This window comes from Camellia sinensis, chromosome 3 (assembly GCF_055761805.1).
Source record: "Camellia sinensis isolate YWXY chromosome 3, ASM5576180v1, whole genome shotgun sequence".
In the NCBI taxonomy this organism is placed as follows: domain Eukaryota; kingdom Viridiplantae; phylum Streptophyta; class Magnoliopsida; order Ericales; family Theaceae; genus Camellia; species Camellia sinensis.
Genome location: NC_138963.1, coordinates 214,897,889 through 214,912,765, shown reverse-complemented (window position 1 = coordinate 214,912,765; position 14,877 = coordinate 214,897,889). Strand labels below are relative to the sequence as shown.

The window sequence follows — 14,877 nt, the reverse complement described above, 5'->3', positions numbered from 1 at the left end:
TTTTTTTTCCAGTAAAAGAAAAATCTTTATTGATTGCCACAACATACATCATATATAGATTACATCAATAAGTTAAAAATAAAGAGCAAAGAGTATCATAGCAAATACTTTCCTTCATCCCAACTAGATTAGTATCAAGAAAAACACCTTATCATTTGCTACTTCAAGCAAAGGAATGGGTGAGAAACCAACACCCAAAGGAAAGCATTACAAAGCAAGCCTCATCAGGCACCAATACAACAAAATTCTAATTATTTCATCAAAGCTGAGTGCCATTTTATTATGTATATTTTTGTTACTTTTGACAAAAGCTAATGAGTGCTCTTAATATTGAGAATGTGAGAAAAAAAAAATATAAAAGAATAAAAAGTGATTTAAAATTCATAAAAAATATTTTAAATTTAGTGATAAGTGTCTTGTGATACAAAAATGAATTTAACTTTTTTTTATTTTATTTATTTTTTACATTTTTTTTCTATTTTTTATTTATTTTTCTATGAATTCCAAATCCAAATCCGCCTAGGTTGAGGAAATTATGGATGAGGAACTGCTATTATAGCCGTTACATTTGGTTAAAGTCAAACCAAATAAAAATAAAGAATATAAAAGGTCGATTTTGTATTTTAAGTAATAATTACTTGAACAAATAAGGCTGGGTCCAAAATGTGTAACCGTGTGATCTTATTATTTATGGTAAATTATGCACATAGCACATTTAATGAAATTTTGTGTAAATTTAATTATTGTAATTTTAATTGTATTAATTTTTTTTTAATATTACAAATGGTGTCGATTTAGTTTAACTGACAATGCCCTTATAAAAATTAGACTAAAATTAATTGGCAAAATAATCTATTCACTCTCTCAATAGTGATTGACCCTTAGCTTCTAATATTTTTTTTGAACTACTTATCTTCTAATTTTAAATGGTATATTCCCATTTGAATGGACTATTTTGCTTTTTATTTCTGTGCAATTTTTTAGGAAGTGTTATTAATTAGATTTAAATCAACATAATATAAAATTTTAATTTAAACTATTAAAATCAAATAGTCACATGAGGCAAAATACTGGAACCACCGTCGGTATGATTTTGCTATCATATATAGAGAGTTTCAAATTCATTCATTTTAGCTATTTTTTTAAAATTTTTTATTCTTTGAATGGAATAGGTGTAAGCATTTTTTTTTAGGTGGTATGTAGCCATTCTTTCTAGGGTAAATTGCCGATTGATCATAATAATTGGATTTAATTCCCATCAAGTTCTATTGAAAATAAGTCTTGATAAAATTATTGCTAAAACTAATTTTTTTGTGACAATTTTTTATATATGTCATTAAAAATTGACAATTAGTGACTTTTTTTGGTTATGATTTTATAAATTGTCGCTAAAACTTACAATTAGTGACTTTTTTTGTGACAAATTTTTTCCATAGAACCTATTAGACAATAACTTTACTTATTAGGACCTACACGTAAATACACATTCTTTCTACTAGAATGACTGCACTAATTTTTCACATAATTGACTAGTTGTTCTAATTGTATAGAATTCGATCACAGAATTGGATACAATTACGTTTGTCATAGGAGAGTCGAATCCACACATTCAGTCATAAATTAATATTAAGATATTTTTGGTAGAATTTAAATTTTGGACAAATTGCGACAGTCTTCTCTATATTTTAGTTCTTATGTAATTTTGGTCCTTATAATTTTAATTGGCTTGATTTTGACTTTTAATTTATGATTTTGTTTCAATTTAATCCAATTAATTATAACTTTTAGTATTTTTTATGAAAAATATGCATATAAGTGGCATTTATCATTTTTTTAGAGTAAAATTAATGTTTTATTACTCAACCAATTCAATGATTATTTTCTGTCAAAAATATTAATGCTCTGTTTGTAACGGATGACAGAAAATGAAAATAATAGAAAGTAAAGTGAAAGGAAGGAAAAAGAAATGAAAATTTATTTTCTTGCATGTATTTGAATAGATGAAAATTTTTGTAAGAAAATAATGAAAAAAAATATATATAATCACTACATAACAAGAGTTGTGGAGAGAAACATGGGCATAAAGGAAAACAAAATAAACCTTGTCTAGATTTATGGAAAAAAAAAAAGGAAAAAAGAAGTTAATTTTAGTTTTCATTACTTTCTAGAACTTTATATCTAAACAAACAAATAATTTTTTTTTTCCTTTCACATTACTATATTATCTATCTAACCAAGCTGAGCCTAATGACATTATTAATTGGACTAAATTGACACAAAATTTAAAATTAGGACGAATTACACTAACAATCCCTATAGCTTGAGACTCGTGTCACTTTGATCCTTGACTTTTTAATTGTGACACATTTGACCCTAAATTTTGAATCTTGTTCTAAATAAGGACAATTGAAGATACCATTGCTTAATTTCAAGTGAAAAATCGTCAATTTGATAAATATAAACTAAATTGACAAAAATAAATGTCAAATTTTTTTAAAAATTATTTCTACCCACCAAAGATAAAATTATGCAAAATTGATAAATCATTTAAACATTTATTTATTTATTTATTTATTTTACCAAATTAATTTTTATTATATGTTTGGATGATGATCATGTAATAGGTAATCGATATATTTAATATATGAAATATTTTTAGTTTTGAATTTTTCGATTTAATGGATTGGTTTAATAATGATATCAAAGTTATTGTCATGTTTGACTTTTAGAAAAATAAAAACTAATTTAATGAAAACAAAAACAACCACCATTACATGATTATCATCCAAACACGTAATAAAAATTAATTTAGTAAAAATAAATAAATAAATGTCTAAAATATTTATCAATTTTACATAATTTTATCTTTAATAGATATAAATGATTTTTAAAAATTCAAAAATATTTTTTTGAAATTTATTTCTGTTAAATTAGTTTATATTTTATCAAATTGACATTTTTGCCCTTGAAAAATCCAATGGTATCATCGATTGTCCTTATTTAGAACAATATTCAAAATTTAGAGTCAAATGTGTCACAATTGAAAAGTCAGGGACCAAAATGACACAAGTCCCAAACTATAGAGACCGTTAGCGTAATTCACCATTAAAATTAAGGGTTAAAATTATGCCAATTGAAAGTAGAGGGACCAAAATCACACAAAAAGTAAAATGTAAGAACCGCTGATGTAAATTTTAGAAATAAAAATGAAGAGATTTTTATAAGGAGGATCACTCCAATCCAAAATCTGGACTGGAGGGTGCTTTCAGTCCATAGGGCTCACCATAGGTCCTGTTTCGATAATTTAAATTATTCATTTTATAAGATATTTTGTGTATTTTATTTAAAAAAAATTAAACCGATCCAAAAATTATAACTAGTTTAATTATTATGTTTGTCATAAAAAATATATATTTTTCTATTTTATTTTGTTGAAAAATATGGGAACAAAATATATAAAATATTTGACAAAATAAATAATTTAACTTATCAAAATAAAACCCGTAATAAATTTCACGGGCGAAAAGTGCTCACCAATTCAGATTTTGTATTGGACACCTCCTTTTTATAATTGAGAGGAGGACCACAAGAATTTGAAGGAGGACGAGGAGAAATAGCAAGAACAAGATAGATAGGTATCGTTTAGCACTCCTCTGTACTGTTTCTACAATGGTACCAACCGAATACGATATAAAGAAAAGCCTCAAATAACATTACATTACATAACATAACATGTGGGTATGAGAGAGAGAGAGAGAGAGAGAGAGAGAGAGCATGACTGTTATCATTTCTCTTCTCAGAGTTCTGTTAAAAGCCTTGGGATCGAAGGCAGAGATTTTAATCATGGCGTAGGGGGACTATAATCATCTCCCTGTAATTGCAGAGAGTGCGAAAAGCATAGCTCAGTGAGAGAGGAGAGAGAGAAAAACAAAAAAATGAAAAACAATTGAGATGAGTGAGTGGGAGAGAGAGAGAAAGAGATGATATTCAATCTTATATTGTGAAGGTGAAAAAAGTTTGACTGAAAAAGATTTAAAAAAATAAAGTTAGAGAGAGAGAGAGAGAGAGAGAGAGAGAGGGGGGGGGGGGTCTCTGAAGAAGGATTATTGAAGCTCTCTTTCTTTCTTTTCAAGGCTGCTTTGAGACGAGACTTTGAAAGAGTAAAGAGCAAACTATGAAAAGTGGGTATGAAAAGCAAACAAGGTATGTGGGTGTCACCTGAGGACTCTTTTCTTTCAAGAGTGAGAGAGAGAGAGAAGAGAGAGAGAGATTCCTGGGTCTGAAGCTTTCTTTGCTAGTTTAATTCTCTTAATTACTTACTCATCTTGGGATTTTCAAGCCCTTTTTAAAAATTATATACTATCATATATCATCTCATTATGGAATCTACAAATCTCCATCACCACCACCACCAACAACAACAACAACACCAACACCAACACCAACACCATCAGCTTCAAGATCAGCTTATTGGCTCTTCTCCTCCTTTAGCTTCCCCTTCTTGCTATGGTCTTGGAACCACCACTCATGCTTGGACTCCAATTCTGTGAGTTCACTTCTCTCTCTCTCTCTCCCTGCGTCCCTCTCTCTCTCTCTCTCTCATATGCTTTTTGCCTACAACTGGGCTTGCTTTAGTTTTTGGATTTGTCAATAACAATGATTTTATTTTGGCTACTTGTTGCAAAAAATCATTATTATGATTAATCTTTAGAACTTGGAATCTCTTTTTTACTCTTCCTTGATGATTTGATGTACATCAATCAAAAGTGCCTCCAACTAGAATATGCTTTTCTTGTTGCTTCTTATTGGTTATTTACCAAGACTAGAGTATGTGGTTGTGATAATTTGGCTTGGATTGAGTTGATTTAATTAGTAGAAAAATTTTATTATCTATTAAACTAGGGTTTCTGTAGTTTCTTTCTGATCTATCATCTTAACTGATTTTGCAGCAATCCTAGTAACTTCAGTCCAAACAGTAATGGAATAAGCACAAACTCAAGGGATTCAAGGCAGCAAAATGACTATCTAGTCCCTTCTCTAAACAGTTCCGTGATTCAAGACTTGGGTTTTCAATGGGCTAATGGGAACTTCACCACCACTCAATCCACTTCCCATGACTTGCACCTTGCAAGAAAAGGAGACCTCCCAGAAGATCATTATCCAAAATTTACTGAAATGATACACAGCAACACCACATCATCATCAAGCATAGAAGATTTTCACTTACAACAACAGGCGACAAGCTACGCGAAAAATGAGCAGAGAGATTTGAATGATCTGAGTGAGAAGCTCTTGCTCAGAAACTTTTCAGGGTGTCAGATCAATGGGATTCAACTTCCAGCCGGAAAATTCTACTCCGGTGGTGGCGGTGGAGCTACTGTAGCACCACCTAGTAGAGGGAACTTCAGCCAGATTTTTCCCACCATAAATATTTCCAACTTGAATCAATCGTCTTCGGCGATTTCAAGCTCAATGGACATGAACATGCAGGCTTTGGATCTTTTCACTTCTGGTAGATTTTCAGGGTGTTTAAATCAGGTTTCTCATGATAATCTTGGACTTTACAAAGACAGCCTTTCTTATGGTGTTGGTCATATGCATCAACAATCAAGTCACAACAGGCCATCAAATAGCCCTACTAGTAAAGTGGGTATTCTCTTCTTCTTCTTTCTTTCTTTTCTCCATTCTGTTTTCAAGTAGCTTGGTACTAAAATTACTAGTAGTAGTAGTTCTAGTTAAGGTAGTTGTACTTTGGTGTATTTACTAAAACCATATTATATGATAATTTTTCTGAGATTTTGATGAAGATTTTTTCTTAATTCTTATTTTCTTTGATGAAATTGTTTCCTCAATCCTTATTATCTTCGTGTATTTCATTGTTTCGAAGTTAATAAAATTATCATTTTGCCGACCAAAAAATTAAAAAAAAAATTTGAATTCACTTAGAGACCTCTTCTCCATGAACATTTTAACCTTTTAATATCTGAAATATTGCAATTTAAATTCCTAGGGATGTTGATACATGTATTGAATTGAATACAACCATATTATTATTATTTGGAATAATTCTTAAGAAAATAAGAGAAACAATGAGTTTTATCAAAATGTTGTGTGTGTGTGTGTGTGTGTGTGTGGATTTCCATGGTTATGCATTTGGAGAACAAAGAAAAGCCACAACACTTTTAATTTTCTCTTCCTTTTTTTTTTTTTTTTTTTTTTTTATAACAAAAAAAGAAAGGAAAAAAAGAAAAAAGAACCATTAAAAGGAAAAAGCCTTCTCTTTATTGGTTTATAAGGGGTACTTTCAGCTTTATACATTATATGCATTTTTTTTTTCTCAGAAATTCAGCTTTCTTTTTTGAAAAAGATTAATGGTGAGATTTCCACATTTATTCAGCTGATCTTTACTCTTTGCATTTTGAAGATATCACCCTTCACTAGTGGAATCACAGAAACTAAGAGACCCAGCAGTCATTTGGAGCCAAAGGGGCCTCCGGCAGCACAAAAGAAATCACGATCCGATTCACGCTCTTCCTGCCCACCCTTTAAGGTGAGCGAAGCAAGAATCAGTCTCAAAGTTAGGATTTTAAATATTATCCAATACATATTGTGATTTTCAATGTCAATATTTATTCACTAATATATCAATTAATACTGTCTGATATTAGCCAAAATATGAACCGCACTCATAATACTGCACAAAATACAAATACAAATACAAAAGAAGTTGTCTTAACCTTGTTAGAAACATTATTTACTCAAAAATAATTGGGGGCTGTAATAAAGGTGTTCTAATGAGTTTTAATAAGAGTGAGTCCAACTGTGATATGATGTTTTGATTTTTTTTTTTATTTCTTATTACATTATTAGAACTGAATTAAAGCTCTAAAATTAAAGGATGTATTATTGCTGCTATTTGTTGTAAATAAATTTATGTAGGCAGAAAATTTTCAGAGTCTGAAAATCTTAGTTCATCGATTAATTCATGTATGGTTGTTGTGTTGAATTGACCCAGGTTAGAAAAGAGAAATTAGGGGATAGAATTGCAGCTCTTCAACAGTTGGTGGCTCCTTTTGGGAAGGTAGTGTTTTTGAAGCTCATATACTTGAATGAATGAAGTGATCAGCGTGGAGTTTTCAATTAAAAATAGTATTTTATTTTTAGTAAAAATATATGTTTTTCATGTGGGTGGGAGAATATGGCAGACAGACACAGCATCAGTACTAATGGAGGCTATTGGGTATATCAAATTCCTTCAAAACCAGGTCGAGGTATTTTCACTTCCCAAGAAACATTCTTCTTGGTATTATCTCTCGCATATAAAACAAGACTAAATATATGAAAATTTTTAGTACATAGAATCTCATCACAGGAAAAAAAGAATTTAACATGAGAGCTGTCTCATCAAAGAGTAATGTTAGGCATTATAAAAAAAGTGTCATAAAAATGATTATGAAAGATTTTTCACATTTAAATTATACATATAATAAAACATCACACATTAATCAAATGATGAAAATTTTTTATAATGTATTTCATGATATTTTTTTTTATAATCCTTAATATTACTCCTTATCAAATGTGGCTCTTTCACTGGCAAGTCTTACTCTCAGAAGATTATGGATTCTTTTGAATATGATTTATAAGTTGATTTTTTTTTTAATTTATGTTAAAAAGATATACAGAAAAATAGAGAGGTGATATAATTTAAATAAGTTAATAAATTAAGTGGCATTTGATAGAACCAAAGACTAAAAACTGAATATTAAGTATTGAAAGATGAATCCTGAATTTTTTAAACTAAAAAACTGTTTGATAAAAATTTAAGTACTGAACTAAAAATAAATTATTTGATATGTATAAAATCAAATTTGAAAGTAATTATTTTCAAATTGTATATTTCAATTTTTATATTAGTGGTGACGGTGGTGGCGGTGGTGCTGGTGGTGGTAGTGATGGTAGTAGTAGTGGGGTGGCATGATGATGGTGGTAGTAGCGGTAGTATTGATGGTGGCGACGATGATAGCAGTAGTAAAATGATAGTAGTATTTATGATAATAATAACAATGGCAATGAATGCGGTGGTAGTAGTGGTGGTAGTAGTGGTGGTCGTGATAATGGTAATGATGGTAGTGGTAGTAGTAGTGATGGTAGCATAATGGTGATGGTTGTGGTGACACGATGGTGGTGGTGGTGATAGTGTAGCAATAATGACAGGAATAGCGGTAGCGGTAACGGTAGCTGTAGCGATGGTGATAGCGATGGTGTTAGTGGTTGTGGTGGGGGCATGATGGTGATGAGTTTATAATATTGCATATTGACGATTCTGTCTATTATTTATAAATTTAGTAAGAATTAAATAAGTTTATTATGATTTAAAATTTTCTTAAGTTTTATCCTACATTTTAAGAGACGCTTAAATTTTTAAATGATATTAATTGTGATTATCAAACGGACTTAATTGATTACCACTTAGTTTTAAGTTCTGAATCAAGTTATCAAACAACTCCTAATAAATTGTTTATTTATGGTGTCTAACTCTGCACACGTAAAAAAAATTAAGGAAATTTACTTGTAAATCCTAATAGATGGACTTATTGTCCAATATGTCCTATGATAATTAATGACATTTTTCATAAAACACTATTAAAAAAGTTCACAAATTGTTAATTTGTAGCAATAATTTAAAAATTGTGTCACAAAAAATGTCATTAATTATAAGTTTTAGCAATAGGTTAAAAAAATAGTCACAAAAAAAGTCACTAGCTGTAAGTTTTAGCAGCAATTTATAAAAATCATAATTGTCAATTTTTAACGACATATGTAAAAAAAATTGCCATAAAAAATTATTTTTAGCGATGATTTTATTAGGACTTATTTTTAATAAGACTTGATGAAAATTAAGTCTAACTATTAGGACCTATTGATAATTTATCCAAAAAATTACTTATATGTATGTATATACACATGAAGAAAGCTAAAATATGTATTCAAATTCTATTTTTTTTAAAATATTATTTGGTTCTTAACATATATTAATGAGCGATTGATAGCAATATACAAATAAATATATCAATAAATTTAGTAATCCATAATTAGTACAAAAATGTAAATAATTCAAATTTATTGTAAATGTGAACATGAATTCTCACTGTATAGAAATTTAATCAAAACCTACTATATAAAAATTAATATTATTTAATTTATGATTCCATTTAAATACTAAAATTTTTATCACTGCGAGTCCCATAAATTAGAAGGGAAAAAAAAAAAAAACAAAGAAGAAGAAGAAGAAGAAGAAGAAGGGAGAGTTTATAAAACAAAATTCATTTGTATAAAAAAAATTATGTATGATAAGATTGACTCAATTTGGTTATTCAGTTTTCAAGTTGTATTTTTTATTTTTAATATTTCGGTTATTTTTATTTTTTTAATATAAATTCAATACATTTTTTGTATTTTTTTAATTAAATTTTTAAAAATTTCTTCACAAATATATTTTTAAGTACATCTATATTAGATGTATCTGAAACATAAAAATAAAAAATTGACCAAGCCATTAAAAAATTTACTACAAATAAAAAATACTAATTTAAAATTCAAAATTTAATTTTTAAAATTGAATAACTAGCAGAGATTCTGTACATTTAAAAAAAGAAAAAGAAAAAAGGAAGATATATATATATATATATATATTGTGTGCCTGTATAAGGATGTGAATTTATGATCGATGATGTGGTAGGGTTTGCTGGAAAGCACGCACTTCTTTTTTGGATTCTTTCACTTGGCAAATCGAGAGACCTAACTAAGAAGTTGACTATTTTAGTTATTTATTTAATTTTTTAATTATTTTAATTTGATTAAAATAATTATGTTTAAAATTTTGATTAATTTTATTTTTTTAAGTTGATTTCGTGGTTGTGAGAAAAAATGTAAAATAATTATAAATTATATATATGACATTTTATTTTATTAATTATTTTTATTTATTTTATGCATTAGTAAATTAACTATTTTAGTCTATCCATCTTCTCAAACACCCCTATATTTATACTTTAACTATTTTTTTAATTTTATTATTACTATTTTTTTAAAACTTTGTAATGGTTTTATCCAGTCTCCATTTTTCAACTCATTTCACTTTATTCTATATTTTTTAAGCAGGAAAGTTTAGGATTAGGAGACAACCAGGACATTTGACGTAACAGCTTTTATAATGTAAAATTTCAGATTTAATTATCTTAAAAAGAGTTTGATATCATTTATGATAATTTATTTAAGTTAGTTGGATTGGGCTTGGATTTAAACTAATTGGTTTATTAATTGTTCAGCTTTATTGACTTTTTAGGTTTGTTAATCATTGGACTTTGTTAATTTTTTAACTATTGTGGATTATAATGGGAGTTTTATGTAATTAGGCCTCCTTTGGTAACTACAAGTTTTATTTAAAAGGTTAAAAAATTATTATAAATTATTATATCATTCTATTTATTTTTTTGTATATCTTTTTATAAAAAATTAAAAAATAATTAAAATAACTTATTCTCAAATGAGACTTTAGTAGTTATTATGTTGGGCTTGGGCTTGGAGTAGTTGATTTATTGGTTGTTAGCCTGGCAATCTTTGTTGACTTTTTTTTTATTTTATTTTATAACTATTGTGATCTAATTGCCGCTTTGATAATGTAAATATTTTTTATATTTGTTATTATTATCTTATCAATTAACAAAAATAATAATAATCATTCGGTTTGGTTTTGATTTTCAAAAAATTTTATTTTTTTGTTTTTCGTATTTTTTTGTCTTCACTGAATTTTTAAAAATATTTTAAGTATTTTTTTAAAAAAATTTAGACACACCTAACATAAATATACTTAAAAAGTATAATATTTGTAAAAAAATATCTTTAAAAAATTTACTAAATACCAAAAATATAAAAAAAATAAAAATTCAGTACATTTTTCATATTTTTGTGTATTTATTAATTTTTTAAAATATTTTTTCACAAATATTTTACTTTTTAGATACATCTAAGTAAGGTATATCTAAAAAAAGATTCTTAAAATTTTAAAAACATAAAAACAAAAAAATACAAAAAATAAAAAAATTAATTTTCAAATAATTAAATTTAAAAAATTGAAATCAAACACAGTGAATAAAATTACGGGTTGGGATCCTTTAATTATTATGGTGGATAGTTAATTAGGTTGGCTCAACAATTTAATGATTCGATTATAAGTGATGTTTTACATAAATGAAATTAAATTTTTTTAAAATTCTCATTAAATTTGGATCCCAATAAATGACAATTGTGTGTATAGTTTTCATTTATTACACGTATAACCCATATCCACATTATTGATTTTTTTTTTTTTTTTTCAATTAAAAACTATGAGACCTACCTTTGTGTCTAAGGTAAGAAACATGGTAAAAATATATTTGATTTTTTTTTAATAACATTTTTCTTAGATTATTCTTAATTAGGCTTCGTTTGGAAAGTGAGTTGGCTTTTTGAGTTTTTGACTTTTTTTTGTTTGGGGTTAAAAAGTTTCGTTTGGGTTGAGTTTTTTGATTTTTTTTAACTTTTGTGAGAGAAAAATAAAATGATTATAATATGGATGTGACAGTTTATCTTATTAATTTTTTAGTCTATTTTATTTTTTTATGACTATTTTATGCCTCGTTTGAGAACATGTTAATTTAGTAACTTTTTAGCTATTTGGCTAAAATATGAGGTAAAAAAAATTAGAATGTTTAGGATGACTTTTTGACTTTCTACGAAAAAAAAGTATAAAAAGTAGAGAGAAAAGAGAATTTTTAACTTTTTGGTATGGGTTGTTGGTTTTTTGATTTTTTTAGTAATTTTTTGACTTTTTAACTAAACCGGCCTGTTGCCTAACCAGGCCTGAATAAATGGGGGGTTGGTGTGAAACCATAATAGAGCAAGCCTTCGTTTGGGATATATGTTGACTTTTTAACTTTTTTGACTATTTTTGACAAGTGATTTTTTTAGTCAAAAAGTCAAAATATCAGTAAAAAAACTAAAAAGTCAATAACCTATGCCAAAAAATCAAAGATTTCTTTTTTTTTTTACTTTTTGCACATCTTTTCGTAAAAAACTAAAAAGTCATAACAAACATACTATTTTTTTTTACATCATATTTTAGCCAAAAAGTCATACTAAAAAAACTTATTCCCAAACGAGACTGCCTGAGGCTAAAAAGTCTCGTTTGAGATAAATTTTTTTAATTTTTATAAGAGAAAAAATAAAATAATTATGTTTTAGACCTAACATATTATCTTATTGGCTAAAAAGTCTCATGATGTACACAAGGTCCTAAATCATACTGAGAGCATGATCATAGGCTTTTGTGGTTTGCAAAAGAAAACCGAGTTCACTTTAAAGGCCATGCATGATCATAGGCTTTTTGTTTTTTTTTTCATTCTTATAATAACAGCCCCAGTCATGCATTTGTTCTATATGGCAATGGTTATACACAAATCTTACAAAGAGCTAGAACACAACAATTACAATATTTAAGAGAGGTGTTGGGGAAATTATTATTTTTCTTTATTCCTCTCTTTTTGAGCAAACTCTTTTGGTTTATGGAGAGGAAACAAAAAATAAAAAAATAAGAAAATTACTTAACAGTGGGAAGTTGGGAAAATTATTACATATATGTATATTAAAAAGTTTATAATTTTAGTTATTAATATTGATAAAATTTATTATTAATTTGTAATTATTTTTCAAGTTTTACACTGATCTGAAATTCTCCCAAAATTTGTAAGTCTTTTCCATTTCAGACTGTAACGATGTGTTTGTCTTATGAATTTGAATAGGGATTTAAAAAGATAAAGAAAAATAAAAAATATAGGTAAAATGCATTTTATCTATATTTTACACACCATTTTTCTTTTTCTTTCAAATCACTACCTAAAATCACGAATCAAACAAAATTTTATTAAATTAAAAATTCTTATTTAATTAAAACTAACCTACACTTATCCCACCACATTTGAAAATAGTATTCACATAACAGATACACAATAACCCAATAACTAATATGGATCATACTTGTTATAATGGGTTCAATTTAACCACATGTTCATTGTAAGCTATATATTCAACCCATTTTTCACGAACCAAAAACACAGTGATTAATGTGAGCCCATATACAGAAAGCAAGCTAAACATTTTATAGCAGTTAGCTAGCTTTGTCAACAAAATTTTCTTTCCTTCAAGCTCATGTCAAAACTATTGCATGCTAATATGATTTTTTTTTTTAAAAAATGGTCACAATATCCCAATAATTATTCAAATACTCATACTTATAATCTGTTTTTTTTTACTGTTGAGTTTTGAATTTGTTTTTGGCAGACACTAAGCGTCCCTTACATGAAGTCATCCCGCAACAAGACCAGTAGAACAATCCGAGGGGTACGCAAACACTGATTACTCTCTCTCTCTCTCTCTCTCAATACACATTATACATGTCACATGTCAGGCATTCAAGAGAGAGAAAGAGAGTTTTTTTCTTGAATGCATTGGTGGTAAAAAAAAAAAAAAAAAAAAAAAAAAGAGTTAATTTGGTATGGAAATCATCAACCAGCTCCATCAATAGAGCCAATAGACCAACAAAACCAATCTTGTAGACAGCAGCATGAAAAATTCAGGGGAAATCACAATTCAATGCAATTTTTCAAAAAAAAAAAATTTCAATTCAATGGTAAATCTTATACACTGTAATAATTAAATTTATAACCATTTTCATTAATCTGTAATTTTTGTTTTTATGAACATATCACTGAAGTGTATTTCTCCCTAAAATTAATTACATTTATTTTCACTTTCCACCCATCATCTATTATTCACACCGGTTAACTAGACTCTAATTTTGTTCACACAAAATTTAGAGACAAAATATTTTAATTGTCAAAAAGTATTATAGTTGTATTTTTAGTGACAAAATTAGACATTTAGTAATGAATTACTATTCTTTTACAATAAAAATTTTTGTCTTAGAAAGTAGATTTTTTGGACGCGAAATTATTTTGTCCCTAAAAATATATTTATTAGTGACATTTTTAAATATGGCCAGTAAAAGTCATTTTTTTAACTTTTCAACACGATGTTTTAATGATGATACACTAATGATCTCAGGGTCAAGGTTCAGCAGAGGATGAAAACGAAGAGCCAAAGAGAGATCTCAGAAGTCGAGGGCTTTGTCTCCTGCCCTTGTCATGCTTGTCATACGTGACTGACGGAGGTGGTGGAGTTTGGCCACCTGCTAACTTTAGCACAGGCATTTGATGAACGCATGTTTGTGCATGCCGAAGACATATATATGATTGAAATTAGGGCAAGATAAAACAGTGCTGAATCTTTTTAGCCGGTGTTTGGCTAGCTAGGAACCTTGAGAATTCATCGTTCATCATCGCTTCCTTCGTTTCATTGGAGCAAATTTGGTCATCCTGTAAAACCAAGATCCCAGGATGGACCAAGTTTGATCCATTGATGATTTATGTATGATCAATTCTGTGTTTGAGGACCATCTTTCTTGTTGTTTATGTACACTGATTCTATTGATAGTTCTATAGACAATCTAATTCTGTGTTAGTTAAAATTAATTTTATTTTAGCTAGCATTTTTACGTGTATTTTGCTATTAGCGTACATGTCAACCCTTTTTTTAGCAAATTATAATTTAAGTTTCAAACGTATAGTTTAGAAAAATTAGTTTAGATAGTGACACGAATAGATGTAAGAAAACATATAGTTGTTTTTATTTTTATTTTTCAACAAAAAAAAAAAAAAAAAAAAAATCCCCAAGAAAGGAGGCATGGCACCCAGTTATTTGATTTTTTAACCACTATTT

The 14,877-nt window shown here is 27.8% G+C and overlaps 1 protein-coding gene across 3 annotated transcripts; it reads left to right on the top strand.

Moving 5' to 3' along the window:
* Nucleotides 1–3,517: 3,517 nt before the first annotated feature.
* LOC114288662 (basic helix-loop-helix (bHLH) DNA-binding superfamily protein) lies at nt 3,518–14,626 on the top strand. Of its 3 annotated transcripts, none has more exons than XM_082922254.1 (7): nt 3,518–4,203; nt 4,950–5,646; nt 6,425–6,550; nt 7,016–7,081; nt 7,206–7,271; nt 13,381–13,440; nt 14,164–14,626. In XM_082922254.1, exons 1-7 carry the CDS (start codon nt 4,175–4,177, stop codon nt 14,311–14,313), a joined length of 1,194 nt encoding a protein of 397 aa, XP_082778380.1. In that variant the 5' UTR covers nt 3,518–4,174; the 3' UTR covers nt 14,314–14,626. The 3 variants fall into 3 exon arrangements, with proteins under 3 accessions (XP_082778380.1, XP_082778378.1, XP_082778379.1); XM_082922252.1 differs by having other exon boundaries at nt 3,599–4,546; XM_082922253.1 differs by lacking the exon at nt 3,518–4,203 and adding an exon at nt 4,701–4,827.
* The last annotated feature ends 251 nt before the right edge of the window (nt 14,627–14,877 follow it).